Source organism: Rutilus rutilus (genome assembly GCF_951802725.1).
Source record: "Rutilus rutilus genome assembly, chromosome: 6".
Lineage (NCBI taxonomy): Eukaryota > Metazoa > Chordata > Actinopteri > Cypriniformes > Leuciscidae > Rutilus > Rutilus rutilus.
In genome coordinates, this window is record NC_140214.1 from 4,477,425 (window position 1) to 4,503,033 (window position 25,609).

A 25,609-nucleotide genomic window follows, 5' to 3' on the forward strand; every position below is an offset into this window, starting at 1 on the left:
TGGACTCCCACAGTCTTTAAAACATTTGCATTACATTCACGGCAGATAGACGCAAGTGCTATTATGTTCTGAAACCACAGGTTAAAAAACAAAAGTATAAAAGTAATCAGCGCTATGCTTTTGCCACCTTCTCCTGCTACCAAACAACAGGGGTAAACAGCCGTCGGTCTGATGCAAACGCCCTGCAGTTCGGGCCTAAATAATATAATGTGAACACAATCAAGTGGGGAGAGGGAGCAATCGAACTCGGGTTTGGACCAGGCACTCGAACCAAGTGTGAAAACACCCCCTTAGTTTCCTTTTATAGGGTAAGCAATTTCAGTACTCTGTGGCCACTTGATGTCGGGATCCTAAAGCAAAACCAGTTGAGAACCACTGATTTATAGCCTTGTCAGAGCGGAGCGGATCTGATATTGTTGTAAAACGAGACTTACGTGTTGGTCTTCTCCAGGTGGATGACTTTCCGCTGTAATTGCATATTCTGAGCACTGCAGGCAGCCATCCTAGACCAGAGAATATTGGCAAATTACTCACAGTGATGAATCTGACATACACACACACCCTCTGTCTGTCACAGCAGCATGTGTACAGACACACACAAACACTATATAGTCACGTCACATTTATTTACAAAGTGCTTTTTCCAATATAGATCGTTTCAAAGCAGCTTTGCAGTGATAACAGGAAAATAATGCTACAAAGTTTGTTTGATTTAGAAGAAAATAGCATCATAGTTCACCTTATGTAAGTTCAATGCTGGTTCATTTTTGTTGTAAAAAAGTTATTTAGTTCATTTATATATATATAGCCGCTCTGGGGAAAACCATAATATAATGGAGTCAATGCAGGCAGATCAATAATATTGTTGAATATTAAATGTTCCCAACTAAGCAAGCCAAAAGCCAAAGGCGACATAGTGTGTGTGTGGTGCTGCTGCATCAATTACATTAGATAATGGTGGTAATATATATATATATATATATATATATATAAAGGGTCAATCTTTTTTGAAATTGCAATCCAATTAAGAAAATGCTGATATATTTCAAATGTGTTTTTATTGAATAATTGTATGTTTATTGACAAAATATGAAAAGTAGAAAATTAGCTGTCTGTTTTCTTTGAGGACAGTACAGTCCCACAGATGTCTGTTAGCAGACGTTGTGTGTAAGTTTACACGACTGCACTGCAAAAAATGCTTTTCTTACTTAGTATTTTCGTCTGGTTTCCAGTCCAAATATCAAAAACATTCTTAAATCAAGATGCATTTACTAGATAAGTAAAATTAGATAAGACATTATGTCTTGTTTTCAGGGGGAATTAATCAAAATGAAGTGAGTTTTTAAGCAAAAACTCACTTCATTTTGATTAATTCCCCTGGAAAACAAGACATAATATCTTATCTAATTTTACTTATCTAGTAAATGCATCTTGATTTAAGAATTTTTTAGATATTTGGACTGGAAACCAGACGAAAACTGAGTAAGAAAAGCATTTTTTTTGCAGTGTGATTTGTGAGTGTGAATAAAAGACAACAAGATGGCTTCGATGCTTTTAATGACTGCAGCACTTCGGATAGATAAACCCACGGGCTCTTCCTTAAAGGCCAATTTCATGGCCTAAGTTTGTGCAGCAGTGCGTTCTCAAAAATTTCTCCAGCCTCTCCGAGGATATTCCATTCCTTTGATCCCAAGTTTAGATAAGTTCAAGCCTGGGTTTTTAATGACTTTCAACCTCAATTTCAACTTCACTGCAAGTTTACTTCTTAATGAGTTTTTCTTTGATGTCATATTTATTCATTGAGACTTGTACCACAAACAGGTCCAGTTCAATAGGTCACAATATACACTACCGTTCAAAAGTTTGAGAAATAGAGACTTATTGAATATATTTTCAAATGTAATTTATTCCTGTGATTAAATCTGAATTTTCAGCATCATTACTATCATCAGTCTTCAGTGTCACATGATACTTCAGACAACATTTTAATATGCTGATTTACTCAAAATAACTGCATTTCATCTATTTGAAATATAAATATTTTTAACAATGTAAAAGATTGTGATGTCACTTTAATTTAGCATGTCTTTTCTGAATATTAGCAATCATAAAAAAATTAAATTGACCCCAAACTTTTGAACTGTAGTGTATCCAATTCTGCTTTCTCATTCTACATATTGTGATGGATTTTAATTAATCAACTTTAATTAATCAACTAACATTTGTTTTTCTTGCAGGAATAACATTCAAATGCTTTTAATGTTTCCAAACTCTTTGGGGAAAACTTGTGACTGTGTGCGTGTCTGTATGTAAAAATAACACAGTTTGGGAAATGAAACTAGACAGTCTGTTAGAATCTTGTGATTAACAAATGAAGTCATCGTTAAAACAGAGTTTGCTTGTGACAGAGGAAAAAGGTTGGGGCTTTTGAACCAATTGAACCAATCATATTGAAGGTGACATGTTAGTCTTATTTGTTTTCTCGATTCTATAAAAACTGTTGTATCTGTGTTTTACGGTGGGATTCTCAATGGAATTTGTCTGAGATCCTCCGGCCTTGCTTCTTGGGAGAGATTCCCTGAGAACTGCTCGGTAAGATCTCCTGGCCGTGATTAAAGCATTTAAGGGACATTTGCAGGTCTGTTTGTCGATTTATTCCTGCGCAGGAAGCTAGTTTAGGAAGTAAGTTAGTTTAGGGGAACAAGTTAGTTAGGTGACTATTATTGAGTGGGGACGTCGATTTGTAGACGAGACCCAGATATTGAGTGGGGACGTCGATTTGTTGAGTGGGGACGTCGATTTGTTGAGTGGGGACGTCGATTTGTAGACGAGACCCAGATAGACTAAACGTCGACAGTAGACGTTAAAGGGGGGGGGGGGGGCGTCGATTTGTAGACGAGACCCAGATAGACTAAACGTTGACAGTAGACGTTAAAGGGGGGACGTCGATTTGTAGACGAGACCCAGATATTGAGTGGGGACGTCGATTTGTAGACGAGACCCAGATAGACTAAACGTCGACAGTAGACGTTAAAGGGGGGACGTCGGTTTGTAGATGAGACCCAGATAGACTAAACGTCGACAGTAGACGTTAAAGGGGGGACGTCGATTTGTAGATGAGACCCAGATAGACTAAACGTCGACAGTAGACGTTAAGGGGGGGGGGGGGGGGGGGGCGTCGATTTGTAGACGAGACCCAGATAGACTAAACGTCGACAGTAGACGTTAAAGGGGGGGAGTCAATTTGTAGACGAGACCCAGATAGACTAAACGTTGACAGTAGACGTTAAAGGGGGGACGTCAGTTTGTAGACGAGACCCAGATACTGAGTGGGGACGTCGTTTTGTAGATGAGACCCAGATAGACTAAACGTCGACAGTAGACGTTAAAGGGGGGACGTCGATTTGTAGATGAGACCCAGATAGACTAAACGTCGACAGTAGACGTTAAGGGGGGGGGGGGGGGGGGCGTCGATTTGTAGACGAGACCCAGATAGACTAAACGTCGACAGTAGACGTTAAAGGGGGGGGCGTCGATTTGTAGACGAGACCCAGATATTGAGTGGGGACGTCGATTTGTAGACGAGACCCAGATAGACTAAACGTCGACAGTAGACGTTAAAGGGGGGACGTCAGTTTGTAGACGAGACCCAGATACTGAGTGGGGACGTCGGTTTGTAGATGAGACCCAGATAGACTAAACGTCGACAGTAGACGTTAAAGGGGGGGGCGTCGATTTGTAGATGAGACCCAGATAGACTAAACGTCGACAGTAGACGTTAAAGGGGGGACGTCAGTTTGTAGACGAGACCCAGATACTGAGTGGGGACGTCGGTTTGTAGATGAGACCCAGATAGACTAAACGTCGACAGTAGACGTTAAAGGGGGGACGTCGGTTTGTAGATGAGACCCAGATAGACTAAACGTCGACAGTAGACGTTAAAGGGGGGACGTCAGTTTGTAGACGAGACCCAGATACTGAGTGGGGACGTCGATTTGTAGACGAGACCCAGATATTGAGTGGGGACGTCGATTTGTAGACGAGACCCAGATAGACTAAACGTCGACAGTAGACGTTAAAGGGGGGACGTCAGTTTGTAGACGAGACCCAGATACTGAGTGGGGACGTCGGTTTGTAGATGAGACCCAGATAGACTAAACGTCGACAGTAGACGTTAAAGGGGGGACGTCGGTTTGTAGATGAGACCCAGATAGACTAAACGTCGACAGTAGACGTTAAAGGGGGGACGTCAGTTTGTAGACGAGACCCAGATACTGAGTGGGGACGTCGATTTGTAGACGAGACCCAGATAGACTAAACGTCGACAGTAGACGTTAAAGGGGGGGGCGTCGATTTGTAGACGAGACCCAGATAGACTAAACGTTGACAGTAGACGTTAAAGGGGGGACGTCAGTTTGTAGACGAGACCCAGATACTGAGTGGGGACGTCGATTTGTAGACGAGACCCAGATAGACTAAACGTCGACAGTAGACGTTAAAGGGGGGGGGGTCGATTTGTAGACGAGACCCAGATAGACTAAACGTCGACAGTAGACGTTAAAGGGGGGGGCGTCGATTTGTAGACGAGACCCAGATACTGAGTGGGGACGTCGATTTGTAGACGAGACCCAGATAGACTAAACGTCGACAGTAGACGTTAAAGGGGGGGGGCGTCGATTTGTAGACGAGACCCAGATAGACTAAACGTTGACAGTAGACGTTAAAGGGGGGGGCGTCGATTTGTAGACGAGACCCAGATAGACTAAACGTCGACAGTAGACGTTAAAGGGGGGGGGCGTCGATTTGTAGACGAGACCCAGATAGACTAAACGTTGACAGTAGACGTTAAAGGGGGGGGACGTCGATTTGTAGACGAGACCCAGATAGACTAAACGTCGACAGTAGACGTTAAAGGGGGGGGCGTCGATTTGTAGACGAGACCCAGATAGACTAAACGTCGACAGTAGACGTTAAAGGGGGGACGTCAGTTTGTAGACGAGACCCAGATAGACTAAACGTTGACAGTAGACGTTAAAGGGGGTGGCGTCGATTTGTAGACGAGACCCAGATACTGAGTGGGGACGTCGATTTGTAGACGAGACCCAGATAGACTAAACGTCGACAGTAGACGTTAAAGGGGGGGGCGTCAGTTTGTAGACGAGACCCAGATAGACTAAACGTCGACAGTAGACGTTAAAGGGGGGACGTCAGTTTGTAGACGAGACCCGGATACTGAGTGGGGACGTCGATTTGTAGACGAGACCCAGATAGACTAAACGTCGACAGTAGACGTTAAAGGGGGGGGGCGTCGATTTGTAGACGAGACCCAGATAGACTAAACGTTGACAGTAGACGTTAAAGGGGGGGGCGTCGATTTGTAGACGAGACCCAGATAGACTAAACGTCGACAGTAGACGTTAAAGGGGGGGGGCGTCGATTTGTAGACGAGACCCAGATAGACTAAACGTTGACAGTAGACGTTAAAGGGGGGGGACGTCGATTTGTAGACGAGACCCAGATAGACTAAACGTCGACAGTAGACGTTAAAGGGGGGGGCGTCGATTTGTAGACGAGACCCAGATAGACTAAACGTCGACAGTAGACGTTAAAGGGGGGACGTCAGTTTGTAGACGAGACCCAGATAGACTAAACGTTGACAGTAGACGTTAAAGGGGGTGGCGTCGATTTGTAGACGAGACCCAGATACTGAGTGGGGACGTCGATTTGTAGACGAGACCCAGATAGACTAAACGTCGACAGTAGACGTTAAAGGGGGGGGCGTCAGTTTGTAGACGAGACCCAGATAGACTAAACGTCGACAGTAGACGTTAAAGGGGGGACGTCAGTTTGTAGACGAGACCCGGATACTGAGTGGGGACGTCGATTTGTAGACGAGACCCAGATAGACTAAACGTCGACAGTAGACGTTAAAGGGGGGACGTCGGTTTGTAGACGAGACCCAGATAGACTAAACGTCGACAGTAGACGTTAAAGGGGGGACGTCAGTTTGTAGACGAGACCCAGATAGACTAAACGTCGACAGTAGACGTTAAAGGGGGGACGTCAGTTTGTAGACGAGACCCAGATACTGAGTGGGGACGTCGATTTGTAGACGAGACCCAGATACTGAGTGGGGACGTCGATTTGTAGATGAGACCCAGATACTGAGTGGGGACGTCGATTTGTAGATGAGACCCAGATAGACTAAACGTCGACAGTAGACGTTAAAGGGGGGACGTAGATTTGTAGACAAGACCCAGATAGACTAAACGTCGACAGTAGACGCTAAAGGGGGGACGTCGATTTGTAGACGAGACCCAGATACTGAGTGGGGACGTCGATTTGTAGATGAGACCCAGATAGACTAAACGTCGACAGTAGACATTAAAGGGGGGACGTCGATTTGTAGACGAGACCCAGATAGCTAGGTTTAGGGAAAAATCTACCACAATATGCAAGTTAAAAAAAGAGTGAGCTGAAATTGTAGAAATTATGTCTGCAAGTGTGTGTGTGTGTGTGGTTCAGGTATTCCCTATGTTATGGGGACAAAATACATTTTTTGGTCCCCATGGGGAAAACCGCTTATAAATCAATGTTTTTTTTTGTTTTTTTTTTTGTAAAAATGCAGAAAGTTTAATATGTATAATGACAGTATAAATGTAATTATGTCATCATATTATGCCTATGGAAAGTCCCCATAAAACATGAAAACCCAACGTGTGTGTGTGTCTCTGTTTGTGTTTACCTGCCCTCCAGTCCATCTATATATTCTTTCTTTTTCTTGCGGCTCTCTTGTGCCGACTGCTTGTTTCGGATTTTCCTTCGAATCTTCTTCAGAATCTTTTCTTCGTACTAATATAAACATGAGAGAACAAGCCAGACAAAATGTTAAGAGGAATTCATCTTGAACTGAGATGGCACAAGTGTCTACATTTCAAACATTTACTCTGATACAGATTGTAGCGGAAGGTCTGAAGTATGCAGCATGTCAGTTGAATCAAATCAGCTTAATCATGTCATTATCATTATCGTATACACAGAGGGAAAAACCTCTTGAGCTGAGAATGTGTTATTACGATGAGAGCTGCCTTTGCCTTTCATCACTGACTTCCTTCATCTCAGCCTTTATAAAAGCCTCTTTCCTCCCTGCTGATGTCTGATCTGGCTTCCAGCAGTAAATGCAGAGACATGGAGCAATGACACGTGCAGGACATGGATAGATTATTACAGGTGGCCATGTGACCTTGGTCTAACTCAGGTGGAACATGTGTGTGTTCAACGTACCTTGTTTAGAGGCAGTTGGCTGGGAAGATTGACTCCTTCCTTGGCTAAAAGTTTCTTCTCATCTTCATTGAGCATCAGTTCTTGCTGGGATTGCTGGTTGGAGGGTTTTGTCTAGACACAGAAACACACATTTCATTTCATGCTCTTGTTCAAAAACTGCATATGTTTTGATTATGATTAAAGACACTTTACTTAGGGCCAGATTTACTAAACAGGGCAAAGTAGCTTGAGAGCGCAATTCCAAAAAAGCACAGATGGGAGTTAAAAAATTAAATTAAATTAAAATTAAAGACGCGGCCGGATCATTTCCATAATGACCAACACAATCTACCAAGAGCAGCGCAAATCATCGTCTGGTTTAAGACATGCTTTTTTTTGGGCGGTAAATAATGGCACAAACACCAGTAAATTGACGAGCACAAACCAACTTAGTAAAGCACCTTGCATGATTAATTTCAATATTCTCTGAAAGGGAAACTCCTACAAATGCATATGCAATAAGGTCAGCCCCAAAAATAAACCTGTTCACGCAAGTATTATGACCTCATTATGACAGCAAAAGTGCTGCGGATACATTTGTTCATCTGTGTGATTTTATCCAGCATGCATCATAACGCATAAATCAGACGCAATGCCACATCAACCCAAACACTGAAACAGCATCTGTGGAGGCCTTAAAACACTGTGAAAAGCACTAACAGCTCTCAATTGTGCTTTATGTTGCCCGGTAATGTTTACAGGTCAAAGTCATTACCTGTATGCTACAGGACGACCCTATGTTTACCCTATGTTTGATTGAACACATTGCCTCTCAACATGCTTTTATCTGTTCAAAGAGCACTGTTAAGCTGTTTACTGTCTACACAGGCAGCTGCTTTGTTAGATAATGCACACTTAACTCTTTCCCTGCCATTGACAGAATTTTCCGTCATTTATGAGACAACGCTTGCCGCCAAACGCCAATTTTACACATCCGGGTTTTTGGCTTCCGGATTGGCCCATTATATACATATACAGTGCAATGCATAAGTTAATACACCCATGCTAAAGTTGACTAAAAAGAGGAATAAAAAATCATATTTTGGAAATTGATCTTAATGCCTTAATTAAAAAAATTAGGAAAAATCCAACCTTTAATGACACCAATTTTCTTTGTGAATTAATAATGTATCGTAAATAAATAAATGTTCTTCCTTAAAATACATGGTGCATAAGTTAGTACACCCCTATGTTAAATTCCCATAGAGGCAGGCAGATTTTTATTTTTAAAGGCCAGTTACTTCATGGATCCAGGATACTATGCATCCTGATAAAGTTCCCTTGGCCTTTGGAATTAAAATAGCCCCACATCATCACATAGCATCAATGCTAATCAAACTAGCTTTTAGGCTAACTGAAATAAAACCATGCCAATCTCTAGGTATGGTGAAGGCTATGTGATGATGTGGGGCTATTTTAATTCCAAAGGCCAAGGGAACTTTATCAGGATGCATAGTATCCTGGATCCATGAAGTAACTGGCCTTTAAAAATAAAAATCTGCCTGCCTCTATGGGAATTTAACATAGGGGTGTACTAACTTATGCACCATGTATTTTAAGGAAGAACATTTATTTATTTACGATACATTATTCATTCGCAAAGAAAATTGGTGTCCTTAAAGGTTGGATTTTTCCAAATTTTTTTAATTAAGGCATTAAGTTCAATTTCCCAAATATGATTTTTTATTCCTCTTTTTAGTCAACTTTAGCATGGGTGTATTCACTTATGCATTGCACTGTATATATATTTATTACATGGCTTGGTTGAATTCTAATGTAGAATGTGGTGTGTTATTTCTTGATAACAGACCGCTGCTAAGTATAACAAACCGTTGCCATGAAAAACCGTAGAGACGGAACGGACTATTTTCTTTAGCAGAAGCAATACAATCGTTTTTAAATCAATAAACTCCTTTTTAAAATCAATATTTTGTGTCAAATTATTGATTTATTTGGTAGGTATATGTAATAAGCGGGATAATGTAGAGCGAGGTGGTTGTTATAGCGAATACAACCCCTTCAGGCTAATTCAAGACCGATCAGCCTGTCGGGGTTGTTGATCAGCCAACAACTGCCTCGCTCTACATTATCCCTTACATATACATATATATATATATATATATATATATATATATATATATATATATATATATATATATATATATATATATATATATATATATACGTGTGAATGCATACCAGTATATATTTATAACTGTGTGTACGTAGTGGGAATTATTGGGAAAAAACGTGTACTGGGTACATGTTTCTGTCACATGACAGCCGGTGAATTAAAAAACCCCGCCGGTTAATTTGAGCACGGTCTGAGTGGCCGTATAAACTACAAATTAATTTCTTCGTAGATTAACAGCAACTTGGAAAACAGATGAAACAGAAAAGGTAAGAAGCAATATTGGAGAAAAGGGCATATTATGTGATAGCCGCAAACCCGTAGCGGAACTAACTTTACACACCGTGACGTCATTTCTGATTCTTGTAAAATTGGCCTTGAAGCATTTTTCCGGCTTTCCGTGTTTTCACTGTTATACGGTAGGGGGCGCTATTACGCATCTTCTGAGAGAGTACAGACTAGAGTCTCTGGATCAAAACACCGGTGAAGAATTAGCAGAAACAAGCTTTTTCGTCCAACAAGCGTTTTTTGTTCAAAATGTTGCTTTTTTATGAACTTACTCACATTGTTGCTAAAAAAAAAAGAATGCATGAAACTTTTTTGGTCACTCTGGGATTGACTTTTTAGTATGGAAGCTTGTTTCCGCCACTGAATAAATTCGCAATTCAATTTTTTACTTCAAAATCGGACTTTATAACTTGCAATTGCGAGTTTATCTCTCACAATTCTAAGAAAAGAAGTCCGAATTTTGCATTGCGAGTAAAAAAATCAGAATTGCGAGAAAAAAAATCTGATTTGCGAGTTTATATACAGCAAAAAGGTCAGGACTGCGAGATGTAAACGCACAATTGAGAGAAAATAAAGTCTGAATTGTGAGGAAAAAGTCGTAATTGTTCTTTAGTTTTATTCAGTGGCGGAAACAAGCTTCCACATCTTAGTGACCAACGCATGCAATAAGCTGCCTTTAATTTTAGCCAAAATCTAAATTTGTTTTCTTACAAGCCTTTTTAGAGCTATTGTGTGTTTCTCTCTTTCTCTGTCATGTATTTCTTCCCTCCACATCTCCTGTTTTCTAGAATGAAATCATCTCCACTGCTTTCTCTCTCTCTCTCCTCTCCTGGTTGCCAATGGCATCCATGTCACATTGAATGTCACAAGCAGGACTGTCTCAGGAATGTCACAAGCGGGCCATCTCTAGTTGGATCGCTGATCGATTGCTCCTGTCTGCCTCGCTGCCTGCTGTGAGTGTGTTTGCCTCGGTGCTGTAAGCTCCGTCTTAGCCTCGTATTTCTTTGTTTTGAACCATCATTTACTACAATTTGTAGTTGTTTATACTAAATACAGCTTACCCAACATCTCAGATTGACATCGCTAGCTTCCGTTACTACTAACACAACACGCTAATTCGCTACTGCTAGCCTGTTAACGCGCCACCCGTGCGCTCAGCTGTTTTATTTATTTATTTTTTTCTCTCGCGCGCTCGCGCCTTTGAGTTCATAAAAGCTCAGGTAAGTAATAATCAGTCAACAAACACGGTGAGTAATGTCTTGTCCTGTTATTGTCACCTGCACTTCATGTCACATGTTTAGCATAGACTTCTCTGTTGGCAATGTAGGATTTATATGTGATAAATGTAAGGAGACAGTTAGGCTGACAGAGAAGATTTCAGAATTAGAGACACGCATCCAAACTTTAATTGAGGATAGTAAGAGTGCTAGAGCTTTAGATACTATTTTGGATGCGCCTAGCATAGTGAACTCTTTACATGATTCGGTTCCAGCTGAAGTAGTGCCTGAGCAGCCGGGCAAATGGGTGACAGTGAGGGATCGCTCTAGTCGCGGATCAAAAAACCACTCTTCCGTTCCGATTACCACAACAAATCGATTTGCCCCGCTCAGTGAAACACCCACTGAGAATTCTGTTGATTGTGCCCTAGTAATTGGTGATTCGATCACACGGAACGTGAAAATAGAGACACCAGCGAACATAGTCACATGTTTGCCGGGAGCCAGAGCGCCTGACATCAAAGCAAATTTAAAAGTGCTGGCTAATGCTAATCGTAAATTCTCTAAGATCATTATTCATGTCGGCACTAATGATGTTCGACTCCGCCAGTCGGAGATCACCAAAATTAATATTAAAGAGGTGTGTGAACTTGCAAGTACGATGTCAGGCACTGTAATTTGCTCTGGCCCCCTTCCTGTTCGCAGGAGTGATGAGATAGTTAGTAGATTGTGTTCACTGAATCGCTGGCTGTCTGAGTGGTGTCCGTGTAATAATATAGAATTCATAGACAATTGGAAAAGTTTTTGGGGCAAACCTGACCTGTTGAAAAGAGATGGTATTCACCCCTCCTGGGATGGTGCTGCTCTTCTATCTAGTAATATGGCTCATAGTCTTAGAGCTCAAACATGACAAATTGGGCACCAGGTCAGGAAGCAGACAGACTGGCTAAACCAACCGTCTGCTAGCGGCCTCGCGTCACCCAGGTCAGATAAATCCCATCACATAGAGCCTCTTTCACCTAGCTATCATCATATAGAGACTGTGTCTGTTCCCCGATTTTGGAAATCCAAAAAATGTTTAAACCTATCTAAGGTTAAAAATTTAATTGATGTTCAACAAATAAAAAACAGCTATAATACAGATGAGCAAATGATAAAGCTTGGGTTGCTGAATATTCGATCGCTTACTTCAAAAGCACTCATTGTTAATGATATGATTTCAGATAATAACCTAGATGTGCTGTGTTTGACAGAAACCTGGCTAAAACCAAGCGATTACATTACTTTAAATGAGTCCACCCCGCAAGATTACTGTTATAAACATGAACCCCGTCTGAAACGCAAAGGGGGTGGTGTTGCTGTAATTTATAGTAATATTTTCAAAACCACTAAGAAATCAAGTTTCGAATATAATTCTTTTGAAGTGTTAGTGCTTAATGTAAAAATATATAGTAAAAATGATAAATCACGTTTGAGATGTGTGCTGGCTACTGTATACAGGCCACCAGGGCACCATACAGACTTTATCAAAGAATTTGCGGACTTTCTATCAGAGTTAGTATTGGCTGCAGATAAAGTACTAATTGTTGGTGATTTTAATATACACATCGATAATGAAAAAGATGCATTGGGTTTGGCATTTAAAGACATTGTAAACTCAATTGGAGTTAGACAACACGTGTCAGGACCTACTCATCGTCGTAATCATACTCTAGATCTAATATTATCACACGGAATAGATGTTGATGCCGTTGAAATTCTGCAGCAGAGCGATGACATCTCAGATCATTATCTAGTCTCGTGTAAATTACATTTAGCCAAGGCTGCAAAGCCGACTCCGTGTTACAAATATGTTAGACCTATCACTTCTGCTACTAAAGATTGCTTTATTAATAATCTTCCTGACCAGTTTCATCATCTCAGCATCTCAGATAGCTTAGAAAAACTTGATATTGCAACAGAAACTTTTAACTCTCTCTTTTCCAGCACTTTAGACACAGTTGCTCCTTTGCGCTTAAAGAAGATTAAAGAAAATAATCCAACGCTGTGGTACAACGAGCACACTCGGGCCCTTAAGAGAGCAGCCAGAAAAATGGAGCGCAACTGGAAGAAAACAAAATTAGAGGTATTTCGCATTTCATGGAAAGAGAGCTCGATTGCTTACAGAGAGGCTTTAAAAGCTGCTAGATCTGCTTATTTTTCAAACCTATTAGAAGAAAATAAACATAATCCTAGGTATTTATTTGAAACAGTGGCTAAACTAACGAAAAAGAAAGCTTCAAACACAGAAGTTTCCAAGCAGCACAGCAGTAATGACTTTATGAACTTCTTCACTTATAAGATTGATAATATCAGGGACAAAATTATAACTATGCAACCGTCTACTACAGTATCGCATCAGGCAGTGCATTGTAGTCTCCCTGAGGAAAAATTTGATTCATTCATTGCTATAGGAGAGGAAGAATTTACTAAACTCGTTAAATCATCTAAATCTACAACATGTATGTTAGACCCTATACCGACTAAGCTACTGAAAGAGATGCTTCCAGAGGTCATAGATCCTCTTCTTAATATCATTAATTCCTCTTTGTCTCTAGGATACGTACCAAAAAACTTTAAGCTGGCTTTGATTAAACCGCTTGTTAAAAAAATGCAACTTGATCCTTCAGAATTAGTCAATTACAGGCCGATCTCGAATCTACCCTTTCTGTCAAAGATACTAGAAAAGGCAGTATCTTCACAACTATGTTCCTTTCTAGAAAGAAATGATATCTGCGAGGATTTTCAGTCCGGATTTAGACCATACCATAGTACTGAGACTGCTCTCGTTAGACTAACAAATGATTTGCTCTTATCATCCGATCGTGGTTGTGTCTCTCTATTAGTGTTACTCGATCTTAGTGCTGCGTTTGACACCATTGACCACAACATTCTTTTAAATAGACTAGAAAACTATGTTGGCATTAGTGGAATTGCACTAGCATGGTTTAAATCATACTTATCTGACCGTTATCAGTTTGTAGCAGTAAATGAAGAGATGTCTTATCAATCACAAGTTCAGTATGGCGTACCACAGGGCTCAGTACTAGGACCGCTGCTGTTCACTCTGTACATGCTACCCTTAGGAGATATCATTAGGAAACATGGCATTAGCTTTCACTGTTATGCCGACGATACTCAGCTCTATATTTCTTCAAAACCTAACGAAACTTACCAATTCACTAAATTAACAGAATGCATAGCTGATATAAAAAACTGGATGACTCGTAATTTCCTACTTCTAAATTCTGAAAAAACAGAGATTCTAATTATTGGACAAAAAACTTCCTCACGTAATAACCTAGAATACTGTCTAACACTTGATGGCTGCTCTGTTAAGTCTTCGTCGTCGGTTAGGAACCTGGGTGTGCTCTTTGATACCAATCTTTCATTTGAAAGTCACGTGTCTAGTATCTGTAAAACCGCATTTTTCCATCTTAAAAATATATCTAAATTACGCCATATGCTCTCATTGACAAATGCGGAACAATTAGTCCATGCGTTCATGACCTCAAGGCTAGATTATTGTAATGCTCTACTGGGTGGTTGCCCTGCACGCTTAATAAACAAACTACAGCTGGTTCAAAACGCAGCAGCTCGAGTTCTTACCAGAACCAGGAAGTATGACCATATTAGCCCGGTTCTGTCAAAACTGCACTGGCTCCCTATTAAACATCGCATCAATTTTAAAATATTGCTGATTACTTACAAAGCACTAAATGGTTTAGCTCCGCAGTACTTGAGCGAGCTCTTAACGCATTATACTCCTTCACGTCTATTGCGATCTCAAAATTCCGGCCAGTTGATAATACCTAGAATATCTAAATCGACTGCTGGCGGTAGATCCTTTTCCTATTTAGCACCAAAACTCTGGAACAGTCTTCCTACCATTGTCCGGGAAGCAGACACACTCTGTCAGTTCAAATCTAGATTAAAGACACATCTCTTTGACATAGCGTTCACATAATACATTATAGACTTCTATAATTCAATATTAGGCTGCATAGATTAGGTCAGCTGGAACCGGGAACACTTCCCATAAATCCTGATGTACTTGTTACATCATGAGAAGAATGGCATCTACGCTAATTTTAGTGTCTTTGTTTATCCCAAGGTTTTCCCGCAGCCTGCCGGATCCAGGCCGTTTCCAGATCTGATGAAGGACCTTCGCCTGGACCCGATGTCAACGCAGTGCTGAAGGGCCAACTAGTCTCTCCCTATGGAGGATCCCTTTCCCACTCTACAGATAACGCGTCGTCGGGAAAACTCAATTTGCGTATCTACCCCGAATTGATAAAATAAAATAAAATTCTGAATCAAAACTATAAGGAAACACCAGTAATTTGTTTAGGTTTGGTTTGTAGGGAATTCCAAACCTGCACACATATATTCAAACGCACATAACTATAGAACCCGTTCTTAATGCGCATCTGAACGCCATCAGCGTTTCTCACAGGTTCGCTAAAGTCTGTGTAGAGAGAATGGTGTCGTCTTGGCGGCCCTAATTTAAAAACAAATGATTGTTGCGACGGAAGCGAATCAATCAAAACTAACTTTAGCTGGAAAATAACTTTATTAAAGAACCGCTATAAAGCCAAAACAATCTTACGTTATATTATACATTTATCTCTGTGAAGCTGCTTTGAGACAATCTACATTGTTAAAAGCGCTATATAAATGAAAATGACTTGACTTGACTTGACTGTGTAGTCACACACACAACATGGTGTCTGTTCATGTTCTGTCAGACTCAGTACTCACCGGTTCTCCGATGTTGGAGAGCAGCAGGTCTTTTACAGTGAGCTGGTAACCGGGGGTTGGTTGAGTTCTCGTGCACTGAGAGTCTGTCAGACCGTCAGTGAACAGACAGGCTTCCCAATCTGCTGCACGCACAACACACACACACACACACACACAGAGGAGCGTTTTACATCGCAGAATGCATTTACTTCACACTGTGTCTGAAGACCAACAGACAAAAAATATATTTTCATTTTCTGAGAGGTTGTTGTTACATTGCCAGATGGTAGATAGAGTTTTGATGTTTTTTAGGATGTTGGCAAATAGTTGATAGGTTGTTTTGAGAGTTTACCACATTTATAGGTAGTTGCTAGGCTGTTGCTAAGGTGTTCTAAGTGTTTATCACATTTCTATGTGGTTGCTAGGCTGTTGCTATGCAGTTACTACTTACTAAGGTGTTCTAAGTGTTTATCACATTTCTAGGTGGTTGCTAGGCCATTGCTGTGCAGTTGCCAATGTGTTCTGATGGTTGTTAGTTCTAAGGGGTTCCCAGGGGTCGTTACCCCTATTTCTAGGTGGTTGCTAGGGCATTGCTATGTAGTTTCTAAGATGTAGAAGTGTTTATAAAATTTCTAGGTAGTTGCTAGGCCGTTTCGGTGCAGTTGCAAGGGTGTTCTGATGGTTGTTAGCACTAAGGGGTTGTTACCCCATTTCTGGGTGGTTGTTAGGGCGTTGCTATGCAGTTGCTAAGGTGTTCTGTGTGTTTATCAAGTTTCTATGTGGTTGCTAGGCTGTTGCTGTGCAGTTGCCAGCGTGTTCTGATGGTTGTTAGCACTAAGGGGTTCCAAGGGGTTGTTACCCCATTTCTGGGTGTTTGTTAGGGCATTACTATGCTAATGCTAGGTGTTCTCTGTGGTTGTTAGCACATTTCGCATCACACACATGACCAGCGTCGGCCAATAGTGAGCCTACGTGTGACGTGCAACACAGACGCGCTGCGCTTAAACACTACGTGAAAAAACTCGAGGCCCAGAGACAAGGAAATGAATAGTGGAATAAAGTCGTTATTTTCGGGGGGGGTTTTGCGCACAAAAAGTATTCTCGTCGCTTTATAAACTTAAGATTGAGCCACTGTAGTCACTTGGACTATATTAACGATGTCTTTAATGCATTTTCTGGGCCAGCAAGTTATAATGTCTTAGAAGCCTATGGAGGAGTGATCCAGCTCTCAGATTTAATCAAAAATATCTTGTCTTACGGGGTTGGAACAACATGAGGGTGAGTAATTACTGACAGAATTTTCATTTTTGGGTGAACAAACCCTTTAAGCATATATAATTAGTAAATAAGCTCCTCTATAGTGTTTTTAATAGCTAACTAACGAACTGTGAACATTGGATAACTTTCCTGAGGTAAATGCAAAATTAAATTATTGACATCTTTCCATGGCTGAAACACTGATTAAGTGATTATATGAGACATGATTCATTTCAGTAAGTATACTATATACAGAAGTAACTTCTGATATTCATGCATAAAATGATAAAATGGACAGAATCTTAAAGCTAAGACTTGTTTACAAGTCTTGTTTACTTGTTCTTAAGTAACAAAGCACAAAGCTCCTTGTGATTATGGGATGGGAGGCGTGCTACAAATAATGTTTAGTGTAGGGAAAAACTGTGGATCTGGCAACCCTGGCTTGAACTACAGGTAATTCATAGGGTCAAATAGAGCCTGCTTTAACGTCGCTATTTTTTAACTGTTAATGCGTTATTTGTCGCGTTAGTTCCAGTAGAGATTTCAACAATGCCTTTATGCCATTTTAAACAAACAAACAAACATCTGAGACAAAGTTGATACTTGAAACATAAGTGAGAAGTTTCCTGAGCTATAAAAGACTGTGGTGGACGAATGTCACAAATCAAGTACTTGAGTAAAAGTACAGATACCCTATTCAAATATTACTCCAGGAAAAGTGTAAGTAGCCTACTTATTTAAGTTTGACATAAACGTACACAAGTGCTTGATTTTTAAATGTACTTAAGTATTAAAGGTAAAAATTAAGTATTAAAGTTAAAAAGTACTGATGAATGAACCATAGCTATTTCTCCTAGCACGAATAAGAAAGATTGGTGCATATTTGCAGTGTTATTTGTGAACCAATTCAACAGGTTCATTGGAAAGAACGAATCGGACATCGCTATTTTTTAACCGTTACTGCGTTATTGTCACATTAACTTGTCCTAAATTCAACATTTTCTTCACACGCACTATGAGTTGCAGTCTGAACACGTTTTTCTGCCCCCTTTTGATTGACAGGATATAATCGGCCATGATCATTGGCTGTTTTTAAGCAAGTAAATAATTGAAATAATAATGAATATAGTTGCTTTTATCGGCCGATACCGATTATTGGCCGATATGTCGGTGCATCTCTACTTTATTGCATCCCTGATGCAGTGTGTAGTCACCCGAACTGTACTCTTTAAACTTGTATTGACATAATGATTGTTGTTGTTGTTTTGACTGCAAAGTAATCAACAAGATTCTGGTGGGACTGCAGTTTGAAGAGTGAGGTCTCACCCAGATCAATGGAGATATCCGGCTCTGCGTTTGCGGCATGAGCGGCCGGCTGAGGAAGAAGATGAGGATGCTGGGGGAGGAAGATGGAGTCGAAGAGCGGGCTGGTGGGGGGTGGTGGGGGGCTGTCCAGGTGGTCTGACGGGGTGTCGTCACTGATTCCACTGTCACAGGGTGAAGGGACCCAGAGAGGAGAGCAGGGCTCCGACAGCAGGGAGTCCAGGAAGCTATCAACAACACCTTCACCGTGACTCTGACTCTGCAGGGATGCAGACACAAAACACAGAGAATAAACACACATCTGTGTCACAGCAGAGACGCACATGCACAACCATGATACACACTCATTGCAGATGCGTCATCTGTGTCTCTAAAGTACAATATTTCATGTTTCATTTACTTTAACATGGACTTTAATTGCTCCTACAAAAGATAAAGCGGGTTTTCACAGCGATGCTATAGATATAGTGGATATACCTAAAGAACCTCTCAGTGACCAGTTCTTCATTTAAAGAACATCTTTTTGGGGAGTGAAGAGCATTTAAAAATATCTAAATACCCTTTTTCCTCTCACTCTCAGAAAATAAAGAACATAATCGTACCTTTAGGGGTACAATGGCTTGTCACTGGGGCTGTACCCTCAAGGGTACAATATTGTACCTTAACCTTTAAAAGAAACGGTACATATCTGTACCTTTTAATGCTTTTTGACCCTCAAAAAGGTACATATGTGTACCTTGAGGTCCAATAATAAGCCCTATGGGGTACGTTAGTGTAGATTGTACCTTGGGGGACAGAAATTGACTCCTACTGTACTCCTATTTCTGACAGTGAATAAAGAAATTTATATTTAGAAATATTATATTTATATTTCTATAAAGAAAATGGATGTAAAATATTCCTCATGGAACCATCAATTGCAATAAATAACCTTTATTTTTAAGATAAAGTAACAATACGTCTATATTTACACAAAACACACAAAATAAGAAAACAAATATTTCCATTTATAATATATATACAAATATATACATTTTTAATATATATTTTGATGCAAATATTGTCATCGCAATTTCTGTCCAACAAAAATGTGGTTATTTTACAGTATAGGTGCATTTTGTCATCTTGCTAAATAAGTTTAATCTTAGTCATAAACAAATGTTAAAATTATAAAACATGAATCTTTGTATTTAGATCAGTTAATAAGTCCTGTTTTCTTATTTTTCCTATTTTCGTTTTCTTTCTGTCCCAAGTATTGCTTTGCACCCTTGTTAGTATGTACTAATGGCAACTTTAACAAATTAACCCAACCAGCGATGACATGCATCGATTTCCCTCATGTAACAGCATGTTTCAAGTAATCAAACATGAATTAAAATATGCGATGCTTTCCTAAATAGATACACAGCAAATTAGCATATTAGAATTATTTCTGAAGGATCATGTGACACTGAAGACTGGAGTAATGATGCTGAAAATGCAGCTTTGATCACAGGAATAAATTACATTTTAAAATGTATTTAAATATAAGAATCGATTTAAATTGTAATGTATCGCAATATTACTGTTTTCACTGTGTTTTTGATCAAATACATGCAGCCTTATAAGGAATCTTATCCACAGTTCCCTATGGTTTTAGAATAATACACAACAGTTTCATATCAGATGCAAACACGCACAGAAGTTGACAGACAAATCTGGGTCAGACATGTCACTGAAGACACACAAGAAGAATTTTCAGGGTGCCTCATTTATTAAAATAACTAAAAAATTAAATATTCTCAGTGCGCTCTCAGTAGGACGGTTGTCTTGTGATTGATCAGATAAACTCATAAATATCAAATGGCATTTCACTCACGCTTTGATCCGTGATAGACCACGCAGAGAGGTCACCATCGCTCTCCATATGAGAGACCTTATGGGGCTCGAGGAGCAGGTCTAGGAGTTCGATCCCGGAATAACCCTGAGATATAGAGGAAAGGTGAAAAGATGGAGGAAACGTGGGAGAAAAACAAATGTAAGTTATGTCAGAAGGTGCTTTCCCACAATAAAGTCACCATGAACCTTCGCGCATCTCTTCTCTGATGACGTGTTAAGGGCGGAGCAACCTGTCACTCACACCAGATCCACCAATAGCATTTTATCTGGCCAAGCTGATCTGGTTTTAAACGGTTTTAAAGGGGTTTTGGGCAGATATCAGCTGGTCAGGTTTAGAGAAAAGCTGGCTGACCATCTAAACCAGGTGAAATGTGGTTTGCTTGTTTTAGCTGGCCATGCTAATCTGGTCTGCTGGTATTAAAGGGGTTTTGGGCACTTATCAGCTGATCAGGCTAATCGACCATCTGAACCAGGTGGAAAAAAACAGCTTTTAAGTTTTAAGCATTTAATACACATATGTGCTGTTCACTAAAGCAATGGCATTCTGTCTTTTAGTGCATTCAAGTCATGTCGGAAAGATCATGTTTACAAGTTTGACGTCACTACAAAGTCGTAATTACGAGTGGGAAACTTGAGGTCGACTCAGTGAGAACACATGCCAGATGCAATGGATGCAGCGTCTGTATTAATGGTAAACTCTACATTAAAAAATACCATATATTGTACAATAACCATGAAATATTTAGTGATTCAATTTACAGTACCTTCATAGATTGAATAAAAAAAATAATAATAAAAATTGTTCTTCAAGCTCAGTTTTCACAGGACAAAAACACTATCTCAGTGTGGACGGAAGGGCAAAATGTAGAGTTGTCTAAGCAATGTCTAAAGCAAATCTGAGCACTTTGTTGAGAAAGACACGTGATATTACTAGGGTTTTCCTTGCAAGAAAAATATCATAGAGGTTTATTGTCTTAGGATAGTAAGCATTCTTCTAGAAACCATCCTGGTGACCTCTCAGATTTTCTTCAGAAATTGTCTTCATTACTTCCGCATGTCCGGGCTCCTGAATGTAAAACTTCCCTCCACAATTTATTAAAGAGTGAGGCAGGAAGCTGCTTTCCGACCATAAAAGTTTAACCATGTCCGCTGGGCATTATTAAGTATTCATTTGAAAGTCTTCAGAGTCATTGTTAGTGCTGTAGCACAGAGAACACCTGTAGTTAGCGTAAAGACGATGACATTTGAAGCACAGCTGGCTGGCTGTTTGTGACACAGCTGACAGAAGCATCTCTCTTCAAGCCTGGTTACAGCATAAAGCAACAGGATAGCATCAAATGTGTCAGGAAAAGACGACAAAATGAATGAATCCAGATGTGACCAGGCCATGCACCTGATATAATGAGCACGAGGACACAAAACCCGTGACCTAGATCGTGCTTTACATCTGCCATGTTGAAGAGAAATACAAAAGAAAAAGAATATCAATGCTCGTAACAAACAAGAGTTAAGATTCCTTCTGCCAGAGAAAGTAAAGTCGATCCCTGAGCAGTTAGTCTGATTCAGCATCACACACACACACACTGATCGAGACAGAAAAGATTGGCTTTGAGTCTCTGTTTTATTGGTTTTCTGTTTTTAGATGGTTTAGTTGATTAGCTAACTGTGCAGAATTCAATTTTGCACAAAAAAAAACAAGAAAAATTATTTTCTTCCTGTGTATTTGTGTCTTGTTTTCCCGTACAAATATCTAAACATCCTTAAATGAGATGCATTTACTTGAGAAGCAAAATTACTTAAGATATTAAGTCTTGTTTACTTAAAAATGTATGTAAATTAAGTGAGTTAAAGAGAAAACTTTGATTGATTTACTTGTTTCTTGATTTAAGTGTAATTTTGATACATTTTTCAGAGAACAAGACTTACGTGATTTTGATTCTCAAGTTATTGTCTCTTGATTTAAGAATGTTTAGATGTTGGTGCTGGAAAACAAGACAAATGCTGAGGAAGAAAATAACTTTTCCCTAAGGGGATTTCTAGTGACTAAATGTACTCTTTCTATCTTGGTAGACCAAAGTCCTCAATGAATGCCTTCGGGAAGGAAAATCATTAATAAGATCTATTCATTTGATCTCAATTGCATTTTGCAGACAGCAATTAGATTTGTTGGAGATAAAATCGAGACGTTTGCTTACTGTAAATCTCCTGCCGCTCAGATTTATCTTCAGAAAAACATGTTGCAGTAATATTTATCTCTGCAATGAGATGCAGTAGCAAAGTGTGCACAGATGATATCAAAAAACTGCTGTCAAAACGTTCGATATGAAATCAAATGTTGCCAAGACCAAACAATTTGAGCTATCATCAATATTATTTGTATCTGTTCAGTATCTCAATTCTTCCTGACAGCAATAAAACTGAACGGAGATCAAAGAAGGGGGCCAGATTAACTAACAAACCCTCTTTTGGTGTTAAAAAGCTAAATTTACTAAAGACACACCTGAAAAGGCATGGGCAGGGTTATTTTTTGATTTACTAAATTTACTGGTGTTTGTTTCATTATTTACCACCAATAAATAGCATGTCTTAAACCAGATGCTAACTGGTGCTGCTCTTGGTAGATTGTGTTGGTCATTATGGAAATGATCCGGCTGTGTGCTTTCATTTGAAGCTTTGTCAGTCGATCACACGCAGAACTTTCCACTTTTATCAGACTAACACTAATTTGCCCTGTTTAGTAAATCTGGCCCAAAGTATTCTCAGATTTTTCTCTCATCTAGAGTTTCAGTCAAAAAGTACTTGATTTTTTAAATGTGCTTATTAAGTATTAAAAGTAAAAAGTTCTGATCAATGAACGATATAGCTATTTATTCTAGCCAGCACTACTAAGAAATATTGGTGCATATTTGCAGAATGAATCAGAAATCGCTATTTTTTTTATTGTTAATGCGGTATTGTCCTAAATTCAACACGAGAGATTTTCTTCTTTCACACACACTATGAGTTTCAATCTGAACACGTTTTATCCGCCCCTTTTGATTGACAGGATATAATCGGCCCTGATTATCAGCTGTTTTTAAACATGTTTTTGACATTGGAATGACATGTTTTTATGGAATGTAGTGAATTAAACGTACGTTTCCCAAAATAAAAACATATAGATACTTGAAAAATGTGCTAAAGTAGAAATTATTTGTTACTGATTAAAGAGCAATTAAACTTTCCTTTGTGAAAAATGGTTTATAATTGACGGATTTCATAAAGGAAAGGTTTAATTTGGTATGACAAAGCCATACTGAAAGCGATGATAGCTCGTGCTTAGAATCAGAAGGTGGCAGTGGGTATCTAATCCCAAACCAGATACATTTCTCCAGTGAATAACACAAACCCTTGGGATCTTTAAACCTCGGCTTAGTTTTTCATTCCAGACGGGCATGTTCTCTCAACCTTCAGTTTATTTGTGTTTCATTGGCAGGATTCTCCAGCAGCATGCGACCCACATCGCTCCTGGTCATGCAGTTTAGCAGTGAAGATAAGCTTATCTCATCTGAGCAAAGTTTTGTATGGCTTGTGCTAATAGCACAGAAGAGTCACACAAAACCACGGCATACTTGAGTCAACCTCTAAAGAGCAGTTTCACATAGCTGGCGGTTTCAAGGATGTCTGTGAAGTGAGACTCAAAATCAGATGTGTTGATTTGCATTTTGTCATCAAACAAAAGAAAGCTAAACATGCAAAAGAGCTAACTTTAACTTCCAGTTTCACTTGGGAGGTTTAATATAAACTGATTGCTGTACTAAATCATGATTATAGACAGTAACACTGACACTGGATGAGTGCGTGTGAGTAATTGCGACATTTTAGTCTATTGAGCAGATCTGCTGAACTTTCTCTGCCTCATCTTGTTGTTAATGGAAAAACTCTGAGAGGAGCCTTGGGTTTTATTCTTGTTTTCGAGCACGCTGATGAGTTACTAGACTAATTAGGAAAAGATAATTATCCTCGGGGTTTGTATTATTGCCATTTCCACAAGCTTCCAAGCACGGCAAATACACCGGTTCAATAAAACCTCAAAATAGCAGGATGCCATTTTGTTCTCGACTGATGAGATATAAATGGAGAGCAAATTTAAGTTTTAAAAGAGTGAAAGAGCCTCACACATATCTCAACTATAGAGTTTCATAAGAGATCTTAATTATGTCTCAGATTTGCCAAGATCTGCCAGAAAACTCAAACCCTTTTTAATCAAATTCTTCCTAGACAAACAATGTTCTCTGTGCTGTTCATCTTCAGATCATCAAGCTCAACTACATTATTTGGGTCATTCTCAAGAAGCGGTGCCATAGCTCTGTTTAGTGTGTAATGGGATAAAAAAATGGAAAAGAGAAAAAATATTTTAAATGTTTTTCATTGGATCATCAAACATTTTGCATGTCCCCATTCATATAAATATTCGTTGAAAAAAAATATTCGTTGAATTTACTAAAAAAAAATATATGGTAAGTGGTTGCACACAATTGATTTTAGCTACATTTAAACAAATGCATTAAGTTGAACTTAATCAATTTTAGTTCAACTTAATGCATTTGTTTAAATGTAGCTAAAATCAATTGTGTGCAACCACATACCATACATTTTTTTTATTAAATTCAACGAATCATTACTGTATAGGTTACCGGTCAAACATTTGTAATCATTTTTTAATATTTGTAATCTTTTTAAAATAAGTTTCTTATGCTCACTAAAGCTGCAACGAAAAGCATATTACAATGATTTTTTGAAGGATCATGTGACACTGAAGACTGGAGTACTGATGCTGAAAAATAAGCTTTGATCACAGGAATAAATTTCATTTTTACTGTTTTTTTTATTTTTTTATTTTTTTTATTTTTTACAGCAAAAGAGCATAAGGTGAACATAAAAGACTTCTTTCTAAAACATTAAACAAAAAAATCGAAATTATTCCAAACTTTTGACCAGTGTATATATATGAGTCTTTAAACTGACTGATACCACTGTTATATACTTAATTATGTTTCTAAATATATGAATTTGAAGCATACAATATTTTGGAGGACACACTCAGTTATGCTGGTCCATAATGTCTATGGCTTTTACAGGGCCTGAGGTGCAGCCGGTTCGGCAGTAACCTTTTCAAGTGAAATTATTATTATAATTTTTTTAAATCAAGCATAAAAATGGCACTGTTACCTGAGAACGACCCCATTCCAAGCATTGAAAATCACAGTAAAAGCAAAGGGAATGCAATACTCCACCTTGTCTGAGAGAAGTGCCATGTTCCAGGCACTAGAATCCATGTGCAAGAAATCAGATTATTAAAATCCAGAGAGAAAAAATATACAGTATGTCAGTGTGGTGCTGTCCTCTCACAGTGGTGTTCCTGAATGTGTTC

The 25,609-nt window shown here is 39.3% G+C and overlaps 1 protein-coding gene across 2 annotated transcripts in view; it reads right to left on the bottom strand.

The window, feature by feature from the left end:
- creb3l3b (cAMP responsive element binding protein 3-like 3b) overlaps positions 1–25,609 on the bottom strand; it is a 36,824-nt gene extending 11,215 nt beyond the window's left edge. The window contains exons 1-7 of one of the 2 annotated variants that reach the window (XM_084411768.1): positions 25,473–25,609; positions 20,177–20,281; positions 18,322–18,577; positions 15,760–15,881; positions 7,285–7,395; positions 6,746–6,852; positions 435–503 (exon numbers count right to left, since the gene is read on the bottom strand). In XM_084411768.1, the coding sequence (XP_084267894.1) occupies positions 435–503; positions 6,746–6,852; positions 7,285–7,395; positions 15,760–15,881; positions 18,322–18,577; positions 20,177–20,281; positions 25,473–25,514 (812 nt within the window). In that variant the 5' untranslated portion in view covers positions 25,515–25,609. The remainder of the gene's footprint in view (positions 1–434; positions 504–6,745; positions 6,853–7,284; positions 7,396–15,759; positions 15,882–18,321; positions 18,578–20,176; positions 20,282–25,472) is intronic. The other variant, XM_084411767.1, reaches the window with a different exon arrangement.